Raw genomic sequence first — 27,847 nt, 5'->3', positions numbered from 1 at the left:
CGTGAGCATTACGTCACGCCTTTTCGAAGTCCCGGATCCATGTTTTAAGAACCGGTTTCACCACATTGCGGCATAGTGTTGTTGAGGAGGTCACTCGACGCACGCTCTGCCTGTTAGAGGAACGAAGTGCAACTGACGGGGGTCTGGAGCAGACCACCGTAAATTGCACTAAATGGACTTTCCGGGTGTGTTAATTTATCGGTAAGAGAATTTTTAAAAATCATCCGTGACATGTAGCTCAATTCCAATTCTTGAGGGTTACTTTTAGAGGCAGACATAAATTGCCAAAAAAAAAAAGAAAACACAACGTGAATATTTGAGCAATGAACAAACTCTTGCTTTGTAATTTTTGAACTAACCACTTTACGCCGCATGTTATTTATTGAAACGAATGCTATGCTGTATGTTGTATGCGTGATAACTAAGAATGTGCGCAATTTTCGCTTCAATCGCTGAAGGTTTTTACAGCGACGCTGTAAGCCTCCAGTTGGTCAGGATTTTTCGTGGGCTCGTTTCGTGCTCACCCAAATCAATACCGCCGCCTAGCGACCGCGGCAGCTCAGACAGACCTCCAACGACAGCTAAAAAAGGGGCTTTGTGTTTGAGTTTCTGCGTAACAGAATGATGTTTTCTCGCATATTCGAATTACAAGCCGAGGCTATCCTGTCTATAGCTGGTGCGCAAGTAGTACTTTACGAATCTTCTGACGCAATTTACTTCGAAAAATTCAATTAGTTCAATAAGGCACTTGCGCCTGGCGGAGGGCCCAGAAGAGTGACGATGTATGTTGCACTTGAGCGTGTGTGCGTGACGTATGTCGCTCGTGGTGGTCATGTTTGTCTAACGTCAATCGGGGTGGCGGTATTGTGTAACGTCCGTTGTTCTTGCCTAACGTCGGCAACAGCTTTGGTGTACATCCGCTTTCACAGGGTGCAAAGGAGGTGGATTTTTTTTTAAAAAATCGCTGAAGCTAATGCCGTTTTCCGTGAGTACGCGCCGCGAAAAAACAGCTTGGCTGTAAAAGAGGAAGAACGAACAGTCTATCAGTGGTGCTGGGAACTTGCGCAAACCCACAGGGTTTGCGTCAACAAACGCGGCGAAGGTATCGGTGATGCGGAAAGCGGAGACACCGTGGGCTTGTTACGACACACTCAATCGAACCCGTACGGCGGCCGGCAGGTGCTTTCATTCCCAGGCATCGACGCGGGGACGCGGTGCTTTTCATGTGTTTCTCTTGTCGCGGCTTGTAGTGCTGCGGAGACGGTTTGTACTGTCGCTTCATATTGCAGTGTCGCCGCCCACGTTGTAGTTTATAGAGTAGCCGTGTTAACCTATGTGTTAACAAACATCATACATATATATATATATATATATATATATATATATATATATATATAGCTTTGGAGCACTCAGATGCGGTTCACTCGTTTACTTCAGCTGTCCTGTACATGCCTGCTTCAATTGTGCTCTTCACTTGCCGATGCTCGAGCTCATTGCGTATGCGCTTGCGTCACAACGTCATTCGCCGTCCTTCGAGCTCGAGGGGCTTGCTGAATTTTGTTCTCACGTGTGCTCCACAGCAACGACACCTCTTCTGCACTCACCACCCGTAGAAAAAACATTTCTTGGCGGCTCCATCTTGACGAAGATGCTTCACGCGCTCTGCTGCTCCCTTTGACGTCACCTCGCGGACAACTTTTCATGGCAATGAAGGCAAAGGGACGAACGCGGAGCAACAGCGTGTGTCGCTGCGCGAATTGGTGCGGCAGCATCTAGCGGCGCTTTTGGCGTCCAGGAACACACGCAGAATTACCGTAGCTGCCACGTGCGGTGGCTTTGCATTTGCTCAAACGTGGAAGAGAACAGCAGGAAAGAACGAGCCAGATTTAACGCTAGGTGGTTTATAACTTGCCTCTTATTTCGCTGTTGTAAGTAAGGTGTTTATGTTTTCTCTTTCCGAGCTTAATCTAACGCGGATCAGAATGGAGGACTGTATTCAGCAGCGCTCTTACTTGTGGACGTTTTACCTCCGCAGCTTAACCTCCGCTGCCACAGAAAGCTGTAAGCGAGTATAATAACAATGACGGTACTTCCTTAGGCGCCATGTGTACGAGTGCGAGCACGTTTGCTGATCAAAGGGGAACTTCATGGGATGCCGAACATACTTGCGCCTGGTGTTCGCCCCCGTATTCTAGAACGTTGCTCCACACAGCGCCCCGTCTCGACTGGAGAAAGTAGATGGCAGTGAACCTGCTCGACCGAATTGGTCGCTGCGCTTTGTTCTCATCCACGGCAATCCTTGAGAAGCGTAACGACTTCGTCAGTCGGTGGGTGGCGCCCCCGGTCAAGTCGGCGGAGCGGGGGGTTTCGAATCGAGGATCGTTGGAGAATACGGGGGTTAGGAAATGACAACGGCAACCGCGTGCTGCCTCACACGCGACCTCATTCGGTGTCCTGGTTGCGAAACGAGCGGCTGCTTAGGTAAAGCAAAGTACCCGCCGTGGCTGCTTAGTGGGTATGGCGATGCGCTCCTAAATACGATTTCGCGGGATCAAATCCCGGCCACGGCGGCCGCATTTCTATGGGAGTGAAATGCAAGAACGCCCGATGTACTGTGCACAGGGCGCACGTTAAGGAATCTCAGGTGGTCAACACTAATCCGTAACCCTTCGCTACGGTGTGCTTCATGATCGAACCGTGGTTCTGGCTCATGAAACACCGAGAATATCATTTAATTTTAATGAAATGCTCACGTGGTATACGACGCGCTTTTTCCAAGAGTACATCTCGCCGTGCAGTAGATCCTCGTTCACTCTCCTGCAATTTTTTGAACTGACATTGCTATAGAAACGTGAAAGGTTTAACTTAGCTTGAGACACCTGGTTCCTGAAAGAAAGACCGATTGTGCTTGCCTACTTCACTTGAAAAAGAGACCAGGTGATCGGGAAAAGAACTATCGCAGCTGTCGAAGTATGCGAAAACCTAAAGCGGAGTGCCTCGTCACGCGAACGTTCTTTTTGTTTTTTCTTTTTTGAACCCCAGGAACCGAGTTAGGCGATGTGTACGAACGTGGGCGAAATGTGAAAGCCTCGCACTATGAAAAACCTAGCACGCGAAATGCACTCGATCATATAGTGACAAGAACAAAAGAAGACTGTGTTGACGGGAGCCTAAAAAAAAATATCGTTCGAGAAAACTTGCAAGCACACTTGCAGGACCAGCACGGACGACGTGAGAGAACCGCACCGCTCGAGCCTGGCGTGCGGAAAACCGCCGCCGTGGCGCTAAACTAAGATAACCGACGCATTCGAATGCGTCGTTCAGTTATTCTCCAAACCGTGGTTTGTAGCAGAGATAACGACGAGACATGTCTCCGTACTGCGTGGAGTACACTTCGCAACGTCCTGGCGATAGCAGGAACGTTTCCGTTGAGGAAACATAACAAACTAAAGAAAAAAGAAGAATCAAGGAGAAGTCAGTATGTCTCTCTAACCATGCCTGTAGTTTCTTTTTTTTATCTTCTAAAGAAATGCGATATAGACCAGGCTACGCGAGACTCGCGCAGATGCAAGCTGAAAGATATCGAAAAGTGCGAACCAAAGCGTAAAATGAAAAAATAAAATGTAGCACAGGGAGTAAGAAAAAAAAAAACGATACAGAAAATCTTATGGAGAGCATAGTGACTCATCTCACTGTAAAAATAAACATAAAAAAACAAGAAGGAATTGGAAAAGTGAGCGGTCTGCTGCGATTTTGTGCAGGTAAATCTATACGACGAGTGGAACGAATATATATATATATATATATATATATATATATATGAGACCTGAAATTGAAGAGGGAGCAAGACAGACAAACGGCGGCGACAGAGAAAAGCGAAAGCATTCGCTCCCCTTAACTGAACCAGAATTGCCAGAGAGTTCCGCATGTTCAGACGGCACTCCGCGTCGGTCGAAAAGAGCACACACAAAAGACAAGCCAAGATCGCGACGAAAAATTTTTGTTTGTTTGTTTTCTTTTGGCGAACGCGCGCCTACACGCTCCGCGAGGAGAGGCTCACAAAAAAAAAAAAAAAAAAAGAACGCGGCGAGCGTTTGTTATAGACAGCCAGTCTCACCGTCCAAACACGTCTCCCGCACTGGTGCCGCGGCGTCGGCAAAGAAAGCAAGGAAGGCGCGATGCATCAGAGGACGCTCGGCTTCGCGAAATGCAACCGGCACCGCGCCGTATATTACGTCGGGCTGCGCCGAGGAGCGCCGGTCCTCTTTCGTCTTGAGCGATGAACGTGAACGTCGGCCGAGGCGGGTCTGTTTCGTAGTGCGTTCCATTTGTAGACAATTTCTGCAGCTTTCAAGGTTTGTCGACGACGCAGAATTAAAAAAAAAAGAAAAGTGTAGTTTGAATTGTAGGCATGAATGCTGCTTTCTTTTCTTGCGCACAAGACGAGGACGGAGAGGAGACTGAGACACACGTCTTCGCATTGTGCGCAAAAAGCTGCAATCATGTCCTACCAACGGGCCCCAAACAGTCACCTTAGTGAATTCCGCAGGGTTTTGCGTGCTAAAACCACGATGTGGTTATCGATTGGATTGGATTGGAGAAACTTTATTTATGCCTGCAGTTGGGCGCTCGCGCGCCCCGACGACGGCCTACGTCATCCTCGAAGGTGCCGTTACTCGGCGCGGGTCTCCGCTCGCCGTTGCCGGCTCGCTGGGTCCGTGCCTTTCGAGCGCCTCGAGGACCTGCTGGACGGCCCAGAGCTGATCGTCTCGGTCGTAGCTCTTCGCGGCTGCCTCGAGCCGCGGTGGGAGTGTTCTTGAGTTAGCGTCTTCTGGATATTTAATGCAGTCCCACAAGATGTGCGTGTAGTCTGCGGTCTCCCTCCGGCAGACTCTGCACATATCTGTCGGATATGTCTCGGGGTACATGCGATTCAACAGTTTCGGGCTCGGTAGCGATCCGGTCTGGAGCTGTCTCAGTACTACCGCCTCCGCTCGACTCAGTCTCGGGTGCGGGGGTGGAAGAGTCCTGCGAGCCAAGCGGTAGGCCTTCGTGATTTCATTGTAATCCGTCATGCGGTCCTTGGTTCCGAACCACGTCGGACGGTCTGTCGCCGGGGCGCGGTTGGTTAGCGCTCGCGCCGCGGCGTGTGCCGTCTCGTTATGGTTCTCATTGCGTTCCGACGCGTCGCCCGTGCTTTTCGATGACCATGCCTAGGATCCTAATTTTGCCGACCTCGGGGATTACGTTGCCGGATTTGGTCACGATTCTGATTTTTTCGTTTTCGCGTTGTCTAGTCTTGCCTCTGCTGTATTTGGTAGGTGGGAGTATGAGAAGCTCCGATTTGCTCGGCGAACATCTCAGTCCGGTGCCTTCCAGCTGGCCTTCTGAGCGCCGCCGTATGCGGGGGATTCTGGGTAATTGTTGGCCGCCTGGGTTTCTGTCATGGGCACCGGATGTACGATACACGGGCGTTCTTTTTTTTCTTCTTCTTCTTTTTTTCATTTCGCTCCCGCAGAAATGCGGCCGCCGATGTCGAGAATCGAACCCTCTATATCGTGATTAGCAGTGCTCTACATCGTGATTAGTCACTAAGCCACAGCGTGGGTGGCGTAAAAGTGGGAAATAACTGAGCTTCGAGGATTTAGTTTTCTCGTGGCCGTTCGACAGTTATTAGATGATACTCATCACCTTATCTCTTCGTATCCTTGCGGCAACAAATGTTGCCGTAATGTAAGAGAATGCCGCGAATCACGTGCGTGTCGCTGAAATTTCAAATACCACTTTTGCTTTTAGAGTCACTTCGAGAGAGAGAGAGAGAGAGAGAGAGAGAGAGTAAACTTCATAGAAAAGAGCATATGAGTGTAGGCAGCTCTCCAGTGGGTAGTCTCCTCAGTCCAAGGGGTGTATTCCGTAAGAGTCCACCTAGTGGACTGTCCATCTCGGCCAATGCTGATTGGCTAGGGCCACTTGTCTCCTCCTCTCTCGTACAGCTGCATCCAATCATCAGCGGCCAAAATGGACAGTCCACAAGGTGGACTCCTACAGAATACCCCCCCAGGGGTCCAGCGGCCTTGGCTGCCCTTCTCACTCGGCTGACCAGGTTGTGCTGGTCCGTCGAGCCTGAGTTGGACAGCGCTGCCTCCCGTTGCCGTGTGGTTCTAATAATAAAATAGATCTAATAAGTATCACTAGCTGTCCCGGTGGAAGCGCTGTCACAGAAAATAAAATGGTGTTCTCCTGCAGGTAGTGGACTTTAGTACCTATACCTGAACGTTCTTCCAACTTGTAATGAAGTATTTTTTGTTTATTGCATTGTGATATTTCTTGTATGAAGAAGCAATGCACGAGCTTCAGTCTTATGTACGATTTCTAGGGAAGAGGTGACTCGAAGTGCTTCATTGCCCCTCACGTTGTGTTGCGTCCACATACTGACACGTGTACTTGATTATCGGGTGACCGCGTTTCATCCTCTGACAAATGTTATCGTTCAGCGCAGGAGGCGCCTGCGTGTATCGGAAGTTTCGGGAATGTTATCGATGGTTCTATCCGCTGTCCGTCTTCACCGAACCTTGTGTAATCTGACTGCATGTAGGCATGAAGCGAATGGTGTAGAACTTTGTGCAGGACATGTGGGCACCAGCGATTACTCGGGAACCTTCGATGACTGATGTGGAAAAGCCGACGCGCTTGATCCGCAAATCAGATTTCGACGATCGCCGACTGTGTTCGGCGCTATCCTTGTGCTTTGAGTGTAACCTGTTTTTGAGGACACGGGTTCGCCCAACAAAAGTTAGTTTCGTCATTCACAGTACAGCCATGTATTGCTACTGTGTAATTTGCCGTCACTACTGCGTGACAATGCGTTGCCCTCAAGATTGTGGTGTTGGCGACCTTCCCGCGTAGCATTGCGAGGCTGCCACACCGTATGACAATACGCGACAATATGTAATAGCGATTTTGGTTTTTAGTGCGTGAATTTGCACCGTCATGCGATAAGAGCCGCATGCCCAGATACCTACACCAGGCATAACGCCCTGTCGCGGGCCAATCTCGCTGCAGCCGACTTTGTTCAGCCATTGCACACGCTTGAGATCAGCACAACAGTGCGCAAGCGCCCCGTCATGTGGCATTTTTTAAAAAATTTGGCGGGCTTTCTTTGGAACGTTGAAAAAAGGACCACGTGAGATATATTAATTAATATTTGGGGTTTTACGTGCCAAAACCACTTTCTGATTATGAGGCACGCCGTAGTGGAGGACTCCGGAAATTTTGACCACCTGGGGTTCTTTAACGTGCACCTAAATCTAAGCACACGGGTGTTTTCGCATTTCGCCCCCATCGAAATGCGGCCGCGGTGGCCGGGATTCGATCCCGCGACCTCGTGCTCAGCAGCCCAACACATAGCCACTGAGCAACCACGGCGGGCACGTGAGATATATCGTGTTGGAAACAATTTACTGAGAGGTTTCTCAATGTGTTCTACAACTTTGTGTATCACACTTGGGGTCTGCAGCCAATGCTTAAAAGGTTGAATAATTAAACATAACTATTCCGTTAGTTAAGGGGACAATAGAAAATAGCCTCAGTAACTCTAGGCCAGTGCCAACATTATACATTCGGTTCAACTCGCGTCCGAAGTGCCTTTCATATTTAAGGACTTTGGCTTAAGTTATTCGGGACAACTTTTATACAACGCAGACTTTCGACGTCAAGGCACAGCAAAGAGCAAGCGACAGGTCATCTTGTTCGCGTCAAACTTAACAATTTCATTTTGGCATCATATAACGAAACAGATGTTTGACTAACACATACCTTAACCATTGATTTAAATGTAATATGCCTCTATCAGTTCCCGCGCATTTTTTCAATGTGATTCATACGTGGTGCAACGTTTAGGTACAGGCTCCACGATGAGATCATGCTTTGTCTGATGGTTATCGGCGTTCTGGCGATCGGGAAACGTTTGTGAGCAGGCTTACAGAGGCGCAAATGTTGGCGAAAGAACAAATTGAGCGTAGTGTGCGTTAAGCACTCGTAAAAACCATCTTGTTTAACGAAACTGCTAACCCTCACCCTGTCATTCATGGTGCAAAGTATTCCTCCGTACCGCGACGCCTGTCATTTTGACGTTTAGAGATGAGCCTCCGGCTGCAAGTGATTTCAGCGATAGAAACCTGGTCTTCCGGTCTGTCACGTGAGGTGTATACCTAAGACTCGCATAAAAAAACCTGTTCCAGCGCTGGCGTACTTCCTAACTAAAACTCTCGCCAACAGCTCGATACACTGCAGTTGCTAATTCCAGTTTGTTATATTCCCTGAAACGCTGCCCGTCCCCACTGTGTGTGACTCGTGACGCGATTACAGCAGACAATGCTAGGTTAGACCTACGATGACAGATCACCATTCTTTATCAAGGAAAACAAGAACAACTGGATAACCTTTATTTCTGGCCATGAATAGTACATGTTCTCTCTCTCTCTCTCTCACACACACACGCAGACACACAATCAATGAAATGTTATCAGAGTAAAATAAATAGTGCAGTAATACATTATTTATAGCTACTTTGGTGAACTATATACCCAAGACTGAAAACGTACTTTAACTTATGAAAAGTGCTACTACGTGCTTTGTGTAGAGTTTCCCGCGCGTAACTTAATATTTTGAGGTATCAAACTCAGTGTAGCAGAAATGACACGTAGGGCTTTTTTCTTTTGGAGGGGGGGGGTAGTTAACGGCTACTACGCAACGTGATGTGACGCGACACAGCACCAACACCCTCCATCCCCGTCTACCCTTCAAAAGCCCCGCTTCGCATCGTCGACCACAGGGCGACCGCTTCGCACGTCATACTTGGTCGCGCTTGGTTGGAAGCAAAACAAGCAATATTTGTCTGCGAGCGAGCGAGGCAGAGAAAAGGAGAGACGGGTAAAAGGGTGTGGCAGAGGTTGGGAAATGCGTTCAGCAGCGACATCAGAAATGAAACAAGGTCAGCGAGGCAGAAGAGGCGAGATGCCGCGCGAGGACGAGAGTGAGAACAGCAAGAGAAGTGCGAAAGATCGTGGCGGTGCAGGAGGTGAAGACACGGGTGAGAAGGCAGCGAACAAGCGTGACGAGAAGGAACGGGCAGCGGGAAAAAAAAACGTGAAGGCAGAAGTGAAACTTGAAGGCACACGGGAGTCAAAAAAATAAAGTTCATGCTTCGTGAGGCACATTGTGTTGGAGAGAGAGAGAGAGAAAGAGAGTGAGGAACTCGCTAAAGGAAGTGACAACGAATAAGCCAGGGAGAAGGTACGTGACTTGGCGTTCAGGAGGACCGGAGGTGGAAGGGGTGGCGCAAAGGCGGGGCGGCAACCCAGAGAGAGAGAGAGTGAGAGTGAGAAAAAAATTTTAGCCGCCGCCGCCACCATCGCCACTCCACCATTCAGCGTGATTACCTGGCCGTGCCGGCGAGGACGGGACGAAGCGTGACCAACCATGCGGCAAACTCGGCTTGGCGCCTCGACGCATCTGGGTGGAAAGGGGTTGTCTCCTCCTTCCACCTTCTCCGAAAAACAACAATAATAATAAAGGAAAGCTGTGTTGTTGTGCGGTTTCGGGGGGATGCTGGGATGTTGGGAGGTGTTGAGTGGAGGGCACCGGGATGACACGGGCCGCGTTGTGCGGTGGCAGGAGGGCACTGAGTGGATTGTCGATGCATGGCTTGGTCGCGGACGCAGATGGCGCGAAGAGAGGCGGGCGCGGCGGTGGTGCGAGGCAGCGGCCCGCGCCGACGACAGTTTGCCCGGGGACACGAAGCGCGAGCGCCACGGTGACGTCATCGATTCTCTTCCCGGGGTACTTTGTTTGCGGCGCTGCGTTATGTACGCGAGGGCGCGTGCCGTAGCGTTCGCGATCACCGCCCGCGCTTGCGCACTGTTCGCAAAGTTAGGGTGTGAGAAGAGTAGCGAGGACTAGGTGTCCTGCCGACACAGAGCGTTTGCTAAACGATCATATACTGCCGTTCCTTATTGGACTACCTGCCGGAAAAAAATCTGTTTGTGCGTCCTTAACCACGTAGTCATTACGCCTAAAGGCGCATTGCCCCCCCAAAAAAGTACTGTATATGCGTTATTTATTGGGTGCATGTTCCTCGGTACGGGCTCAAACTCCGTACCTTCCTGGGCTAATTTAGACAGGGGGTGTCTGTCGAGCGGTGCCTGTATAGGGAGTATACCAGCTTCATCAAGAATCTTAATTCCTGGCTTAGTTGACGAAAGCCCGGAGATCTGTGCAATAAACTGTGCTTCAATTAATTTGTCTGCGGGCTAGAACCATTCTTCGACGAATCGATCCTTACGGGGCAGATGCATTCTTCGTCGACGCCGCCAAATATGGCAGCGAGGACAGGTTTGCAATCTCGGTCGTTGACGCGCGCGGAACACTTACCAGCGCTGTGTCAATCTACACTAAACTCGTGAACGAGGCGGAGGAAACCGCGATAGCCTTGGCTCTTCAAGCCTCAAAAGGCCCGGCGACCATTTTCTCCGACTCGCGCACGGCGGTCAGGGCTTTCTCGTCCGCTCTAGTTTCTAAACACGCAGCCGGCATCGTCAACAGATCCTTTCATATTACTACGGGAGAAGAAACTGGAGGTCATACCATAGCGTGGTTCCCGGCCCCTGTGAACGATGTGGCTAACCAAGCGGGTTTCAACCCTAACGAGCGGGCCAACTGCCTGGCGCGCGAATTCACGAACCGCCCCCGAGCTAACGGTCCGGCTCTCCCACATGATTGTCCCTTCAAAGATCATCTTACCACCTTTCACGAAATTACAATTACGTCGCATTACAGACACAGCAGGAAGAAAGTCTCTTCCCCCAGCCCGAAACTGAACATGGCTCAGTCCGTTACTTTCAGGATTTTACAAACGAGATCGTACCTCACCCCCAGAGCGCTTAGTTGAGTAGACCCCAACTTCTCGCAGTCGTGCTTCAAATGCGGTCACACATGCCGCTCCTTCGAACACATGCTCTGGCTGTGCCCGTACAACGCGGGCTCCGACCTTCAATACAAGTTCAAGTGGGACGCCTAGCTGAAGAGCTCGGATTTCACGAACCAACTACAGGCCGTCCAGAGGGCCCGCAACGTCGCGTACAGTCACCACCTCCCTGTCACGTCGTGGGCGGAGCCACCAACTTGATTGAGGAGCCTCCGGTTCCCTTCAATCACGTTCCTCAGGACACTCTAATAAAGTTCTTGTCAGTGTCACTGTATATGCGTAGTCGCCTTGTACAGTTTGGTTAGGGAGCGGCGGCTGCCTTGAGGAATCGCGAGGGGAAGGATTTCACGGAGCGTTTCAGCGCCATTAGGATACTTGCATAGTTCGAGCTTAAGGGGGGTGATAGCTCGCGAGACAATTGTTATTGGTAGACTAGATAAATTTTAGGAGACAGGGAGTCCAAGCTGTTGTGCTTCAGGTTTGCATATTAACAAGCCGAAAATCTCCTGAGAAACAATCGTGTTTGTGCAGGATAGCCTCCCACAAGAAATCTGGAGCACAATAGCTCCATGGCTGTGGTGGAAGATACGCGTGGACAGAAGATTTCTGTTCGCTTGTCCTTCTTTTTCTTCTTTAATTTTAATTTATATATTTATGGCATAGCATTAAATGCATGCCTGCTCTGAAGATTACTCCTAGGTAAAAGACCTCGTGCTGAGCAAGAGATTGAGCGCCAAACATGGCCGGCCGCCCAATTTGCCGATAACAAAAGAAAAGGCGCCGATGTTCACAGAAGGCTCTAGAATACCACTTTTAAGCGCAAATTCCAGCCAATCCTCATGCTGGACATATTACTAGCAAAGGCGGCCAATTCAGCGGCAAATATCATTTACCTACGAAAAGTTGTGTGGATTCGGTGACTGATTTCGCTGAAAAATTGCATTTTGTAACTGAGCGAGAAATGTTTCAAAACATCAACCTCCGGTTTTCTGGCAGAATACGTCTAAACAACCGAAGGCACTCAGTTGCGGCTCGAATTATGCTTCACCACCGCACACAAGAGTCAATGTCAATCGACGTATACATTCGTTCGATCGCAGTAACTATATTAAACAAAAGATGTCCAAATAAAGTCCTGCACTGTCGTGGCACAATTCGGAATAGATTCGAAAGTTTTAGGATGTTCCGGACGTCAGAACATCAGGTTTTTACTTAGAGGAAGGTAATGAAAAACCAACAGCTATGCGATTTTGCAATGGTTCCCAGGCGGTTCACACCGGCGATTATTTAGCCCATACTCTGAACGGTTATCTGTGCGAATACGAAGTTGCACATCAAAGCATCGCATCTGTGTTTTTATCTATGGTGACGTATGTCAGTTGAAGTTGGTGGTTTGAATAAGTCTCTGAGCGTCCGAACATCCAGGGAAGTTCAGACGTTCATGTAAGGCTCTTGCCAATTGCAAAGAAACATATCGTCTCACGTCAGCAAAAAAAGAAAAAAAAGAGAGAAAGAAAAGCAATTTTTGCGGGACGTGTGTTGCTCGTCTGTCGCTTATTGAACTTGCCTATGAACATCCTAAAAGGCAAGCCTGGTCACGTGTGGGGAAGACATGGTTATATTACGTAGGCTGTTTATGCCTTGATAATTCAGTTTTATAATCGCAGCGAATATTATGAAAGTGCATGGAACATTGGTTGAGGTTGACTTAACGTTGGGCAAGCACTTAAAGGAATCCATTGCAGACCCTTATTGATCCCCGGCCAACTTGCGCGTTTCAATTGCAAACTGCGTCGAATTTGGTCGGAGAAGTTTAATATTTACGCAATCAGTGCCTGTTGTGAAGGGTGAAGGGCGCACAAGGGGCGCAGGTGACCGAGGTATTGCAAGTTGATGTATATATGAAATGTTATTTAAGGTTGGAAGAGTTTATGAACTCTCATATTGCTTATATAGTAAATACAGTTATGCAGCGTGTTTCAGCTAACTTTAGGCAAAGTTTTAAAATATGCCGATAGACTCTAAGACGACGTGACCAAATGCATGTTGCATGCTTTTCTATGTAATGTATGACGCTATCTTTTATATTTTGCCTGATTAGGTAATTATTCAAGATCAATTAGCCAACTTCTGAAACAACGAAGTTGGGCAGAAAATTCCACTTTGAAAGTTGCAGAGCGGTTTGCAAAACGTCCAAATAAGGTTTCTCTCTTTCTATCTATTAAGTATGAGTGTTTTCCAGCTTACTGCGGATGCCCACAAAAAAAAAAAAAAAAGAACACGGCGCGCAAGCAGGTATATTACGTGGTATTTTTTTTTTTGTATTTCGCGGGCAGCCGCAGTAAGCTGAAAAACACTCATACCTAATAGCCAGGCAGTTAGAAACTGTCTGATCGGACGTCTTGCAAAGCGCTCTACAACTTGCCAATTGTAAATTTTTCCCTAACTTCGTTGCTCCTGAAGTTGGTTAATTAATCTTGATTAACTATCTAATTAAGCAAAGTACAAAAAGTAGCGTGATACAGTACTTACACATGTGAGCAACATGCATTTGGTGGCGTCGTCTTAGAGTGCATCGGTATATCTTTAAACTCTGGCTAAAGTTAGCTGAAACTACGGGTATATTATCCTGGCCTCGGCGGCCGCATTCCACTGAAAGTCAAAAATTGAAAAAAAAAAAAAGAAACGACTGTTTACCAGGTGCATGTTAAGGAACCCCAGGTAGTCAAAGGCGCGCCATCTGCTTCTTGTCGAAAGATGTGACAAAATTTACGTCAATAATGAAACTCACTCACTTACTTACTCATGTTAACTCACTTGGGCCGCTTGGTGCATACTTTTGCGAAGGAACAGAGTCTATGAACGGGACAGGGAAGACATCACCCACGTGTCTATATTTTCGTCATCCCTGACGGAAAGTTAAGTTTTTTGCTAAGGTTAAATGAAATGAGCCCTCCACTGGACTGTTCCAATGGCGCCCCCTCATTTATCCGTCGTGGTGGCCGGCACAGTTCAGCAAAATGTAAAGAACAGATCGGTTCTTTGCACCTTCACCTTTCGCGCTCTTTAAGACTCTGGGTAATTTTTACCTGAAAGAAAGTGCCTTTTATGTGCCACCGTCCGCTGCATTGATGAACGAAAGGACCTAGCAATTGTCCCTTACGAAAAAAGTGCGCAAGGATTTTCACAGCAGTGCTTATTCTTCGGCTTGTACGTCGTTCATTTGAGTTTTTACGAGTATTCGCGTGAAACGCGATTTCGCTGCTGAAACACAATGGAACACGGTCACTGCCATCCAGCGAGTAATCAAGAAAATGGCGGAGCTTGTCACCTCTTATCCAAAGTTGCATATGCATCCAGAGGTTCACCAAGGTCTTTCACGTTCCTCCTATTCTTCCCTTTCTGTCTCTTTCCTTGCTCGCTGGCACGCATCCCGTTGCTGTTTCTTCAAGTCCGTTGTAGGGATGAGAATTCTATTCAGCGTAGACGCGTTTGTAACCAAGTTCTGCCAGCAAATGTTCTCAAAAGCGATGACGGAGGTGAAATGCTCACGCATATGTCCTGTTTAATCATGACACTGTCTTTTAATCTCCTGTTAAACCAGAACTGCCATTATGTTCTCTCAGAATGTTGATTCTGACACCGATGTCTCGCGCATTTATTTTGTTTCATTCTTATCAACTAATGGTAAAACGAAACTACAAAAGAAGCATCAAATGACTTAGGGCTGAGAAACTATTTCTTTCTTAACTCCGCTTGAAATTGTTTGGTAGAGGATGGTCGTATCATTAAGACTAAAACTAATGTGAAACTTCTCTTAATTTTCTCGGCCGAACCTTTGCCGATGTTGGCGTCGCAAGTTTCTCAGTATTTCCTGCGTTTGGTCCATTTCGTGTAGGAAAAATTCCCAGAACGTTCTGTGCTTTCTGTCTGCCTACTTAGTGAAATCATTCTTTATGCACATTACCTTTAATGTTGATAATACTGATAATAATTTTATATTGGCTTGCTTGGTGGTATTGTCTGTTAGCCGTTAGCAGACGTAGCCAAAACGCACGACGTCAAAGCGAGCACGCCCGGGAGTCGGAGGGTGGCGTTTCCACCCACTTTTTTGTTCTTGCATTCCTTTCTTTTTTGCCTCACCGGTCTCGGTCGGTACAGTAAATTTTTATCGCCAACGATAGGACCGACCTGCTGGTAATCAAGATCAGCGCAGCGCACGAACTTGGCTTCATATTTTTTTTTTCTTCAGCGTTCAAGTGCATATACATCCACGCCCTCCTTTGAATGAGAAACGGAAGCTGGAAACCCTTCTTTCGGGGCAGATGCACGCAACTCACCTGAACGAGCTGGAAGAACTGGGACGCCTTGGCGATGGGGTCGGTGACGGCGTTGCATGCTGCGCCGAACAGCACCAGTTTCTTTGGCCGCTTGTCGATCATGTCGAACAGGGCCTTCATGCCCACCGCTGGGTCGCACTGCAACGACAGAAAAAAAATAAGGAGTTGTCAGGTCATTCAGTGCGCACCACTTAACGTGCTACAACGCGTACAGTACGCTTATTCGCGTTCCACTGCACGACCGCGCCTCTGACCAGGCACTCGGGTGCCTGCTAATGAGCCTTGTTTACATCTTCCTTCTATCGTCGTCGTCACCCATCATGCACCTCTTCCCTCTTTCTTTCCCTCTTCCCCTTCCCCCAATGCCGAGTAGCTGGCTAGAGGAATATACCTCAGGCCGACCTTTCAGCATTTCGTATCATTAAACTTCTCTCTCTCTCTCTACTTAACAAGGAATCTGGTAGCCACAGAATTGAAGGAAAGACTAATAGTGTAAATACAGTTCTTGAATTACATTGGACACGATAATCTCATGTTTTTTTTTGTTATTTAACCATCTCGATGAAAGGGAAACAAATTGAACGGAGACGGAAAGAAAACACTCCGATTGTGATATTCGAATCAACAACCTGCGCACAAAGCGCAAGGAAGTTTCAGCCGAGCAAAGCGGTGACTCCTCGTATTTTTCTTTCGTCAGTATTCAGTAGCCTACGCACGTAACTGCAAGCGCCGGGGCCTTGCCGTGCAGAATATACTGGCCTAATTTGCTATATATACATGTGTATGTTCTTGTACGTGCCCACGAACGCGCGTGTGTTGATGTGCTAATGTGTGAATGCTATTATGCTTTTACTACCTACGCTTTTCACGACTCCAGCGAATGCTAGCTGCTGTTGTGGATAGCTCCCTAACAGAGCTCCTTTTTCCGGCTCCTAAAGTTTCGCGACGCTATAGTGTTTCCACTTGAGAGTCAAATAGCAGGTCTCACGTAGACCTTCCACGCCCGACGCGCCCGAGCTCTTTGTGCGCAACAAACATCATCATTTTCTATTCATATTGTGACGCAGCAGTTGTCACGACGGTTATTCCGCGTCAGAGATGCGGTGAAGCGACCACGCCCACAGCACGGATCACACTCGAGAGCCAGCCCCACAAGCGATGATGGTGAAGAACCCCATATGAACCCCACATGATGATGATCACGTACAGATGACAAAGAATAGCTTGTAAATTCCCACAGTATTTCGATTAAAGGGATTACTTATTCTTAAAACATGGAAAAAATACAGAAAAGGAATATTTTGTCGGCCTCACCACAACTGCACATTGCAGAATTAATCTGATGGCGACATGAGGTGAAGCGATTTCCAAGAGCGTTCAAGTAATTTGCTTACAAACACGGAACACTTATTTGCAAGAAGAAAAGAGACAGCACGGAATATATATATATATATATATATATATATATATATATATATATATATATATATATATATATATATATATATATATATATATATATATATATATATATGTATAAGAAGATATCGTAAATATACGAAATCGTACAACAGTTATGGCTCGTCTTGTTATTATGAACAGGCGACCTTAATTAGACGTTCAATGTGTTTCCGTGTTTATGTAGCATTTGTGTTTGCTGTATTTAGAGTGCGCCACTCAAGTGCCCAACATCTTCCGTGTGAATATCTTGGTTTTCTGAACATTTATGCTGTGTGAACTCATGTGTTGCATGTGAACACTTTGGTTTTTTGAGTATTCATGCTATGCGAGCTCTTCTGTAGCGGGAAAACTTATATTGCCGTACTGAGACTTAGTCGGTGAACGTTGGTTTGTTTGTTTATTAGTCCAGTTTTCTGATTTTTGACAACTTTCCGACGATAATTGTCATGTAAGAGACGTGGTGTAGCCACCGCCACACGCAGGCGCCAACCTCTTTTTAAATACATTTGATAACAATAAAAAAAGCAAAAGAGAAAGGTTTAGCAAAAAATTTGCAACAGCGAATGGGTATTTCTAGCACGATGAAAAGAAACGGCGTTCAAAGCTGCACAATTAAAGCAGCCATTCTCAGGGAGCAGAAATAAATATTGTAACAGAATCTGCGTAGTATTTTTTATAACTCACAAGAACATAACACATTCGAAACTAAACATAAAGATAAACTCACACTGGTAGTGAAGCAGAAAGAAACTACATTCTGCAATCCACACAAAGACGAAGGAACTACGAACGTGAAAAAAGGCAAAAAGAAAAGCACGCAATATAAGACTTGCTCTGTGCCATTATGTCCATGTTCCTACGAGCGCGCGAACAAAAATTGACGCTGAGCTTTGCATTACAGAACACTGCTTGCGAGCCTCGCAAGCGATGTATGCAGGCTACGACGCTTTAAAACGTAACAACGAACTAACCCAGCGTCATTCATTCGAGCGGAGAGCTTTTGTTTCCAAGCTTATGGAGCTGTTCCAGAAAACAGGATAAGAACTTCGAAGTGGTCGCGCGGAATGGCTGGACTTCTGGCGTAAACATCATTGCACCTCAGCCCCCTCCCCCCCCCCCCCCCCGCATTTAGCATTTTTTATAACAAAAACCAGCTTTAAATGCGGCCATTAGGCTCCCAGGTTCCGACAATTCCTAACAGAGTGGATCGCCGTGCAGCTTTTATGGCACTTCGAGCCTGTCCCTAATATGGCGCCGGCAATGTAAAGATTAAACGGCTTCCGTTCGTCCTTTGATGATACGTTTTCTTCGCTGTTTGTATCCTGTGTTTGTGTTTTGTCAGCTACAGAAAAGTGCCGAGTCGCAATACATAGTTACGCAGTTCGAGTAAGTGCAAGGCCCCACACGGAGTACATCAGACTCGCTTCCTTCCTCTTTTGTCGAGGGGGCGGAAGCGGGAGGGGATTTGACTCGCGTTTTGTTTTGATACTGTGTACGCTCTAAGCGTTCCTGGATGTCGCTGACGCAGGCAAAGAAAAGATTCCGCATCTTCTCCCCGCGGCGCGGTCCGTTTAGAAAGAGGCGGTATGCAAATTTGCAATTAAACCGTTTTGCGCCGCTGGAAAGACGACGATGCGCAACAAAGCAACATAGTCGCGTGATAGCTTTTCATTTGTTGCTCTTGTTTTTAGCGAACGCTATAGCCAGTAATCTCATGCGGCCCGCGGACCTCCCACTGTGTTTCCCAATTCAACTCGAGAAGCAGTTCCCGCCTGAATACACTTCTTTCAATTAGGTTTTTTTTTTGTCTTTCTTTCTTGCTCTGTTAATCCATTTGCCTTAAAACGCTCGACATTGCAAGATTGAGCTGTTTTTCGTAAGAAACGAAGATCGCACAGCGTGAATATCATGCTAATGACTTCGTTTGCAGCAGACACTCTTTGGAAGGCTTCAATATGCCACGTAAGACTTCCAGAGTTGCCGAGAGATGGCATGCAAATAGTGGCGCCACAGAAACGAGTGCCTTGACCACGTTGAGCAAGTTGCTTTATTGCGGAGAAACTGGGTGGGAAATAGCAGTATAGTGAAGCACGATACACTTTTTCTACAGAACTAGCCTATTCATTGTTTTAATGCCGCTGCCAGTAATGAGTCCGCGTCGGGTTTATAAGGTGGCACCCGCGCAGAGCTCAAAGTGAGGGTTGCAGTCAAGAGCAGGCACAGTTCGCTGGCGGCTGCCGAAAAACAATCAGGAGACGGCTGAGCACATCGTAACGGGATGCCAAGGTGTTCTGCCAGCCAGAACCGCAGTGAACGTTCCCATTCCGGAAGCGCCGGCTTTCAAAGCTTGTGGGGTCGCTCAACGGCCAGCGGTCATGATAAGCAAGAGGCGTCTAGATTATTGGTTGAAAAACAGGCAGGAGATGGATTTGGAGTCGTTACAGGCGTTGCTAATCTAAGAAGATAAGGTAGAGGTTGGCTAACTCGGAGAGGGTAGGAGTGGTGGTGGTGCTATACTGCAATAGCTATAGTAAAAAGTAATCGCCTATGACGCAAGGTAGGTGATTATTTATCTCGCCCCCGCCCCCTCCCGCCCGCCGGTTCCAAAGAGGGTGTCACTAGGGATCATCATCATCTTCCGGCGACCTCGGTGTATTAAAAAACCCGCCAATTGCCACTGTCTAGCGTCATGTCGATCCATCATATCGCAGCAGAAAATTTTCTCATCTCATCGCACTGTGTTGTCTTCTACCGTCCTTGAGTGCGTTTCCCTTTCCTTGGCACTCATTCTGTAACTCTAAATAGGCCGCCGGGGACCTGCTGTTCGCACTGCGTGACCTTACCAACTTCACTTCTTCCTCACAATCGCACCTCGGTTATTAGCTACATCCACTTGCCCTCCAGGCCAAGCGGACCTTGTTTCTTTCTCCTTATGCTACATTTATGTGCTTAGATTTAGGTGCACGTTAAAGAGTGCCAGGTGGCCAAAATTTCCGAAGTCCTCCACTACGGCGTGCCTCACAATCAGGAAGTGGTTTTGGCATGTAAAACCCCGTAATTTTTTAATTTTTATGCTACATTTATCACTTTTTGGTCCGATCACTCATTGGGTGGTTTCTGGCCTCTTCTCAAGCTAATTATTCATGATCGTGCACGTCTCAGCCCTGCCAGTTGTTACAGACAAAATGTCTTGATTGCATACTCGGAATAGCTGCAAGCCACTGCCGCCTACGAGTCGACAATGTCTACCATGCACGCGGCCGCTATTTTTTTAAAGCGAAGCCTTAAATGCCTACTCAATTTGGCACTCGAGTTGCGATATGCGCGGACTATGTAACTGTAGCTGATATACATAAGAGCGAAATTGGTTATCTTAGAACACTTCCCTTCTGACTAGCTGCACGCGGATAGTTTTGTCGCAGTTAGGACCGTGATGAAGTGTACTAGCTGGTAGTTTTCCATCGTACTAGGGTAACGGCGCAACAACAGGACACAGCGCAAGAAACCAGGCGATAGCGACATGCGGCCGGCGAGAACAGTGCTTGTCCTCGTCGCTTCTTGTCCTGCGTCCTGCTTTTGTGCCATTACCCTAGTATATTGTTGCGAATTTGAGGATCCTGCGCGGTGGTAATATGACGATTCTATTTCAATGTCGTTTCCTTTTCGCGATCCTCCAGTGGGCAGAGTGGCGCAGCGCGCGCGTTGTCGACAGGATGTGCCGGACATGAGCCGTGGCCGATAAATAGTGACACGCAATCGAGATGAGAGTATTCCTAACAAATAAATACGGGCCCTGCGTCGTTACGAGCCTATTTATTTATTTTTTTTCCACCGATCATCGGCTCAGAAGGCAGTGAAGGCACTTCTGTGCTTTCTCAGTACGCCTGGTTTGCGAGAGCGGCTTTAACTCAAGTACTGTCCGTACACGTATCTACACCTTTTCTCTCTCTTTTCTCTCTCCTTTCTATATTCTTCTCTCTCTCTCTCTCTCTCTTTATACTGGCGATTTTTGCGTCACCAAGATTTTCCCGCCAACGACGGCTTTCAAACAGAGGGCCGAATGGCCATTCCCACACCCACATAAAGCTGCAAAAGAAGTGCGAGTCTCGATGGAATGCCCTACGAAGGGGAGAGTGGGGAAGAAGAAAAAAAAAAGAAGAGGGAAAGACGGTCCTCTCCTCGAATACGCGCCAGGGCTTGGTCGGGCAGCTCAGAAAACGATCGAGCCCATTAGGCGATCGGGCCGCGGGTCCATGTCTTTGCGGAGGGCGGAAGGAATACGGCGGTGACGACGCCGAGGGCACGGGGACGACGCCCTCAGAACGAAAGGGACAGCGGCAAGACCGGTCTATCGGCGGAGAGCGGGGGGGGAGGTGGGGGAGGTGAGATGGGGAGGTGGGGAGGTGGGGAGGGGGCAAGCGGCCGGGAAATCGACACGGTCGCAGCAGCGCGGCGGCGAACGGCGACCACGGCGCGGTTTGCCATCCCTGGCCGATCAATGAGGAGCTGCCGCTGTTACGCCGCCCCGCGCCGCTACCACGGATGGTGTGTACGGAAGTTGGCGAGCGAGAGCAGAAGAGCAGCGGATGTCGAAGTTGGCAGTGTGCGCGCCTAACCCTGTGGCTACGTTTATTGGAAGACATTGTATAACGGGGATGGAGGAGGTGTACACGCACGATGCTAGACGACCGAACATTCGCGCATCAGGCTGTGCGACAAGATCATCGCCTTTCTTCGACCGAGCGCCGGCATATAACCGGATGACACCGTGACGACAACTCCTCGAGGCAGTGTGTGCACACTTGCGTGCACCAAGGCGGTGTATCACGAGCGGGGGTATTTCATTAAATTCGTACATATCGTAAACGCTTCTGATTGGACCTATGCTGCAAATTTGATTATTATATGCAAAGTGTTCTGATAAAGCGTGTGGGAAGGCTAGGTACATGCACTTGTCAATATATCGTAACGTGGCGCCTTCATTATTATTTTTTTGCATTGTTTTTCGCTGTGCTTTACGTCATGTAAATACTTTCGAGTGGCTGGTTAGGTTCTTTTGAGGTATTCCAGACATAAGATAGTTGATGCTCTCATATGTAGCGTTCCTGCGGTGAGTTTTCGCGTTCAAACTCTGTTGAACTTCACAAAACTCACTGCTAACTAATTCTGCATCTGTGCTGTTTTTGAGATTAAAAAGATCCAGGAAACGTGATGAAAGTACATTTTTCATTGATAAAATTACGTCGCACCTGAAAGGAATCTAACTTCTGATTGTATGGAGAAAAAAGGGAGGGGGGAGGGGGTGTTATTATGAGACGCCCCCCCCCCCCAGTTCGGCATTCCGCCAAAATTTTTACCACACGCTGTTGTTTATTGTGCCACTAAATTAATTACAATTGCTTTCGTTTCGGCATCTTACCTTTAGCGGAACGCCACCGCAACAGCCTGAAATCTAAACGCAGAGCGCATTCTCGGCAGCGGATTACCACAGCCATCCAGCTACTGCGACGGGTAGCAAATGTTGTTGTCTGCAGTTGTTTTCACGCCATGTCATGTTTTCTGGCGGTGAAACGATCCGCCTTGTTTTCCTTTTTCGTACTTACACGTGTTTCACATTCAACACGAATGAACACGACAGGGACGGCGGAGAAAAAAAAAAAGAAAAACAAAGACAATGTGCCGAAGAGTAGTAACGACATGCACAAAGGCACTCGGCCACGAGATTCCCTGGGACGCTGTGAACGAGAAATTTCCTTCTCCGGCGAAACGGGCAGGCTGCTCCACTTCGGTCCTCAGCGTCCCCGACATTTCATCTGGGAAGATGTCGCGCAGAGTCTTTTCCGCGAGACGTCCCACGCAACGAACGAACGTACAAACCTGCAGATTCATTCCACCCCGGTATAACCCAGGCGCCATCGCTGCATCCCCGAACTTTTCCACCGTTCGCGGCCTTCCTCTCGAGACAGCGGCGAGCTATACAGCCGAGATCAGGAGGCGCGCGATTCGCGCGTCGCCGCCAGATGCACACAAACACCGCTGGCCCGCGCTGGCACGGCGCTAGCGGACTACCCCCCTTCCCCCCCCCCCCCTCTCCGAGCATCGGTGCTAGCGCGAGCCCTCGCGAATGCGCGCTTTTCTCCGCTCCGTGTCGTCCTATATACTCACGCACGCACGCGCTCGGCAGGAATCCCCAATCTGCGGCCGGTGCTGAATAATGGATGAGGGACCGGGTCCTTGTAAGGACTCCCGCACCCTTCCTCTTCTCCCTATTCCATACTCTTTTCTTTTTTTGGGAAATGGACCGCGTGTCTCTCTGCCCGTTTTGCTATCCCTCGCTCCTCCCAACCCCCTTCCCGGCGGTTCGGTGCTATGCTTGCCAGAGCTCTTGCTGGACGTAGTCTGTTTGTGCGAACCACAATGATGTAGGCATGTGACGCGAGGTCGGGAAGAGTAGGGGGGGAAAGGGTAAGCGTCTCGAATGGAGGCACGGGTAGTTGACGCGGGGCTGAACGCGCATCACTCCGCGTGAATGCTCGAGACCGTTTGCTGTCGAGGAGGGCGTTTTGCGAAGAACAGAGGGATGCTCTTTTATAAAAGAAAGCCGTATCAGGGTCTCGAAGAGAACGCCGAAAATGAAAATTTGGCAAGAGCTGGAGTGGAGTGGCTAAGAATGAACAAGAAAGAGGGAAACACACCGAAAGAGAGAGAGCTTAGAAAACAAACAGACCATTCACTGCCTTTCTTTCCTATGCCCTGCCCCATTTTCACGACGTCGACATGCAGCACTCCGCCGGGGCAAAATATCTTCTCGCGACCCCTGTCGCCTATCTCCCAAATCGATGCACGCGGACGCTCCTAGGTGTATAGGGAGGGAGTCCACGCTTGACGGTTCATCTTGTTTCCTGACGTTTACGCTCCAACGCTGCAGCTAATTGCCTTGCACATGTTTGAATCCCGCACGCACACAGGTGCTCGCGATCTTGTTGGAGAAAAAAGACTGTGCAACTGCGCAAGGCAGGCGAATAATGAAACAGCGCAAGAGGACAGGACGCGAACAGCAGGGACGAGAAAGACGAAGATAAAGCCGTGGTAGGGCGGGAGAAGTGGGGGGAGGGGGGGTCACTGTCACATGGTATACATATAAGCTGTCGTTCGAAAGGCCGCATTCAGGAGTACCTGGCTAGGTGATGGCTGCGGTATAAGGCCTTTTCCCTCTTGGACAAGCCTTCGGGAAGAGGGAGCTCATTTTCATTTTTATGGGATGGTCGCTTGGGGCGTGCGACTGGGGAGACCGACGGGAAATGGCGCATCGTGAAAAGACAAAAAGTAAGGAGATACGCGAAAATGACAGAGAAAAGAGACGGCGCACCAACGGCCAGATGCCAGCGTCATGCGCGTTCGCCCGGATGGACACGAGCTCGGTCACCGTCATCACCGGATGTTCCCAGAGTGGACCGCATATCTACTCAGACAGGAAGGAAACGTAGAAAGATTAATAAAAGCGAAGCAACAGAACTAACATGATGCGACCGCACCTCGTCTATCGTTTCCCTTTCTGAGCTTTCTTTTTCTTTTTCTTTTCCTTTTTACGGGCGTATTATCCTAGAGAGGGTATATGGGGCTCATTTTGAATTCCCGGCAGTTTTATGGCTTAACTTACTTGGAAACGCATGCAGTTTATATGTTAAGTTAGGTCGTAGTTCCGTGGTAGTGGATTTTTTTCTTCTTGTGTCACGAAGGCGGTGGGTGCTGGTGGGTATCGCCTTTCGCATGCAGCGTCGCACTTACAAACAGGTATTGGTAAAATAACGAAAAAAAAAAACAGAAAAACATGGGGAAGAAAACTGCAAAAAGTAAAGCTGGAACGGTTGCACGAAAAGAACAGAACGCAGGAAAATTACGGAGCCATGTTCAGTCTGAAGAGGAGCCAGAAACAAAACCAAGAAAGAGCGACATGAAGGTAGACATGTAATCACTATTTGTCATGCCAGAATGGGGAACTCAGTCTGGGAAGCCAAGCTCACAGCGCTCTCAAAGCACGCTCCAATGAACGGCCCGACTTTTGGTTCCTTTCTTTTTTTTCTTTTTTGGTTGTGTGTCTGTGCAGAGGTTGCCGTATGGCATAGCATATTCATTGAATAAATGGGCACAGCCCTGGCTTAACGCAAAGGCTACAAAGGCGACTTTTCGAACTCGTCACTAATGACTAACTGCATGCTTATTTGGTCTTTGGTGTCCGTGTCTCGGAACGCCCAGTAACTCTTTCGCTTGTCTAGTCTTCGTTCTCGGATATTCAGTAACAGCAGTTAGCGCACGCTGCAAGCGAAGGGGCAGAGCACATTGGAGAACTTAGCGGGTATTCAGGCGCCGGACTCGAAGCCATACTGTTTCTTTACGTGTTATTGACACTGCGAAGAAAGAAAGGAGTAAAACTGTGTAAAGGCAACATTAAGAAAGACAAGTCGACTGGTTAATACACTGCGTCTACCCTGCGCGGAGCTTGCACTTTAGGTCCGACCCACCAGTGCCGTGGTTACAACAGACAGTTTAGCAACTTTGTAACTCTCTTTCGCATGCATGCAGGTGTCTCTAGGTAAGTTCTTGGTTTTGGTTTTTCGAATGACACATCAATTTAAGATCTAAGCTGCGAGGTTTGACGTCCCAATAACTGCACATTGGGTCATGCGTCATGCGTCATGGTCAAGGTGTGGCGTAGTGGAAGCCGCCGGACCTATTTTGACTACCTTGGGTTCTTTAACGTTCTCTTAATGCGTGGTGCGCCAGCGTTTCTGCATTCCGCCTCCATAGGAAAGCGAGTGGCGCGGCGGGGATCGAACCAGCAACTTGGTTCTCAGCGGTGCAACATCACAGCCACTAAGTTCGCATCAAGTTCTTGGGCCTAACCGCTTTGAGTGTTCATTTATCGGGAACGGGAAAGCAACCACTCGAGCGTGAAGATGTCCTAGTTGATTTCTGGTAAGCTCTGCGAGAGGATTTGCAAATCACGCGACGAGAAAGGCAAGGCGTGTCGACATGCACGAGTTTTGTGTGACATTTATGCTGCGTCCCTTGCCCTGTTTGCTACGTCACAAATTAAAGAAAAGACAACAACCACAACTAGCATACCAATGCTCCAACTTTTAGGTTAACGCAACGACGAGTCTTAGTCGTTTAAGACGGGATTAACCCTGGCGGTAGCTCGTCTGGCGAGCGCGTAGTGATCGCGACGGATCAACTGTTCGACCGGCGATCCCTCCCTGTTGCGACAGTCGTCACATTTTTCTTTTTCTCTTCTCGTTCTGGCCTAGTTAGCCCGCATCGTTTCCTGAACGCATTACCAAAGCCGGTCAATGCAGGGGCGTGGACTGCATGGGTCCCGTGTTACCCGGCCCCTAACGCGGCCGTCGTTCGATACCGGCGCTGACCTGAATAGAGCCTCGCGGAGGGCGGAGGGGCGGGCCAGCGCTTAGTGGGTGAGCGGTTTAACGGTTACTGCCACGGCACGTGTTTTGTGTGAACAGCATGTGGGTCAGGGCAAGCAGGGGTCAAGGGTGCCTCACGGAGTTCGCCGACTGTCGAAAGTGTCAGGCGGTGAGCTATACTGGCGCTTTACGCGATGGCGTCTTGGCGACCGATAACTGGCGTCTTTCTTTGTTATGGCCCGAAAGGAAACGTCATAGCTCATGTGCAAGTTTGCTCATTTGTTCATTTATTTATTGCCAATTCGTGCTTTACAACGTCAACATGACTAGCTATAGCTCGCCATATTGACATTGTACAGCTTACTTATTTATTTAGCTTACTCACTTGCAGCTTCCTTACTTTAGCTTGCTACAGCTGTTTCTTAATGTAAGTTTGGTTTAGCCGGTACCGAGGAAACCCTCGGCGTTTTATGCCGAGTACTAAATTGTGTACTAAAACTCGCGTTTACGGGATCAAACGTTGCGTTACCTTTACTTGCAATTACACTGAATAAAACAAAGCCATAATTCACCAATGATAAATGCGTGCGAGAACAGAAACGATGACCTTGGCTTTTTGCTATACTGTTTTCTTGATTCTTTCCTTCATACTGTCAGCTCATTTTTTTGTAAAGCTTGACTCGCGTCTCTGTAGCTACCAGAACATTCGTGACATCCATTACGCACCCGAAAATTGCGCAAGGCGACGGTGCTGACAGGCACGGCAGCAGGTTTGACGGGAGCAGCGCCCACTTTTGAACCACTTTTGTCGTCATACAAGCACACGTATTCAGTGCATATGCGTATGCGTCATGGTTAAGTATAGGATGTCAAAGGGGGTAATTTCTTTCTTTCTTTCTTCCATGCAGTGACGCTGGTCGTTACTCAACCTAACGACTCGTGTCGGCATGGAAACGTCAGGACCCCAGGCACAGCGCTGTTTCTCGCTTGACTTGCGGTTCGAATGCGAAAACAAAAGTAGGGCGTAAAACTTACATCCACTAAGCAAAAAAAAAAAAAAAAGAAGAAGACGAAATGCAAAGTTAAAGCTTGTGCAATCAAAAAAAGAAAGAATAGTTCGCAAATGCGGCAGAAATGAGAGGAAGTAATAGAGAGAGACGTAGAACTGTAGAGGAAGTAGAATTTTATCGCTTGTGATGTTGTACGTCCAACAAAGGAAGTAATAGAGAGAGACGTAGAAGGAGAGGCAGGGAGGTTAGCCACAGCCAAGGCCGATTGGCTACCCTACACGTGGGGAAGAGTAACATGGTAGAGATAGATGATTACGCCTGTGGGGGCAGATTAACCATCTTGCTGTCTTCCGAAAACTATGACTGCTTGACAATTTAGAAAGGTAAAGCGTAATAAATACCGTCGCACGGGCGTTGAGAAGTCACATGAGCAGCCACATGATTACATAAATTCATTTACTTGCCACATTTCCCACGGTATGGAGACCGTCGTAGCGACCTATTTCCCCCTGGTAAATTTTGATGGAAATACTGTAGCTCTGGCCGACTGTTCTTCTTTTTCTAATACCAGGCCGTTTTGGTAGAAAACAAAGACAACCGAAAAGAAAATAAGGAAGCCGAGGCTATTAT

General features: G+C 48.2%; 1 protein-coding gene and 1 long non-coding RNA gene across 2 annotated transcripts in view; one reads left to right on the top strand and one right to left on the bottom strand.

Moving 5' to 3' along the window:
* Positions 1-27,847, bottom strand: part of GABA-B-R2 (gamma-aminobutyric acid type B receptor subunit 2) — a 363,959-nt gene that overhangs the window by 111,624 nt on the left and 224,488 nt on the right. Inside the window, exon 2 of the mRNA XM_075672639.1 lies at positions 15,325-15,462. Within this exon, the coding sequence (XP_075528754.1) occupies positions 15,325-15,462 (138 nt within the window). The remainder of the gene's footprint in view (positions 1-15,324; positions 15,463-27,847) is intronic.
* LOC142560488 (uncharacterized) overlaps positions 1-27,847 on the top strand; it is a 263,361-nt gene that overhangs the window by 65,926 nt on the left and 169,588 nt on the right. The gene's annotated exons all lie outside the window — the stretch shown is intronic.

Source organism: Dermacentor variabilis, chromosome 10 (genome assembly GCF_050947875.1).
Source record: "Dermacentor variabilis isolate Ectoservices chromosome 10, ASM5094787v1, whole genome shotgun sequence".
Taxonomy (NCBI): domain Eukaryota; kingdom Metazoa; phylum Arthropoda; class Arachnida; order Ixodida; family Ixodidae; genus Dermacentor; species Dermacentor variabilis.
The sequence above is the reverse complement of the archived record's forward strand: the minus strand, read 5'-3'. Positions and strand labels throughout refer to the sequence as shown.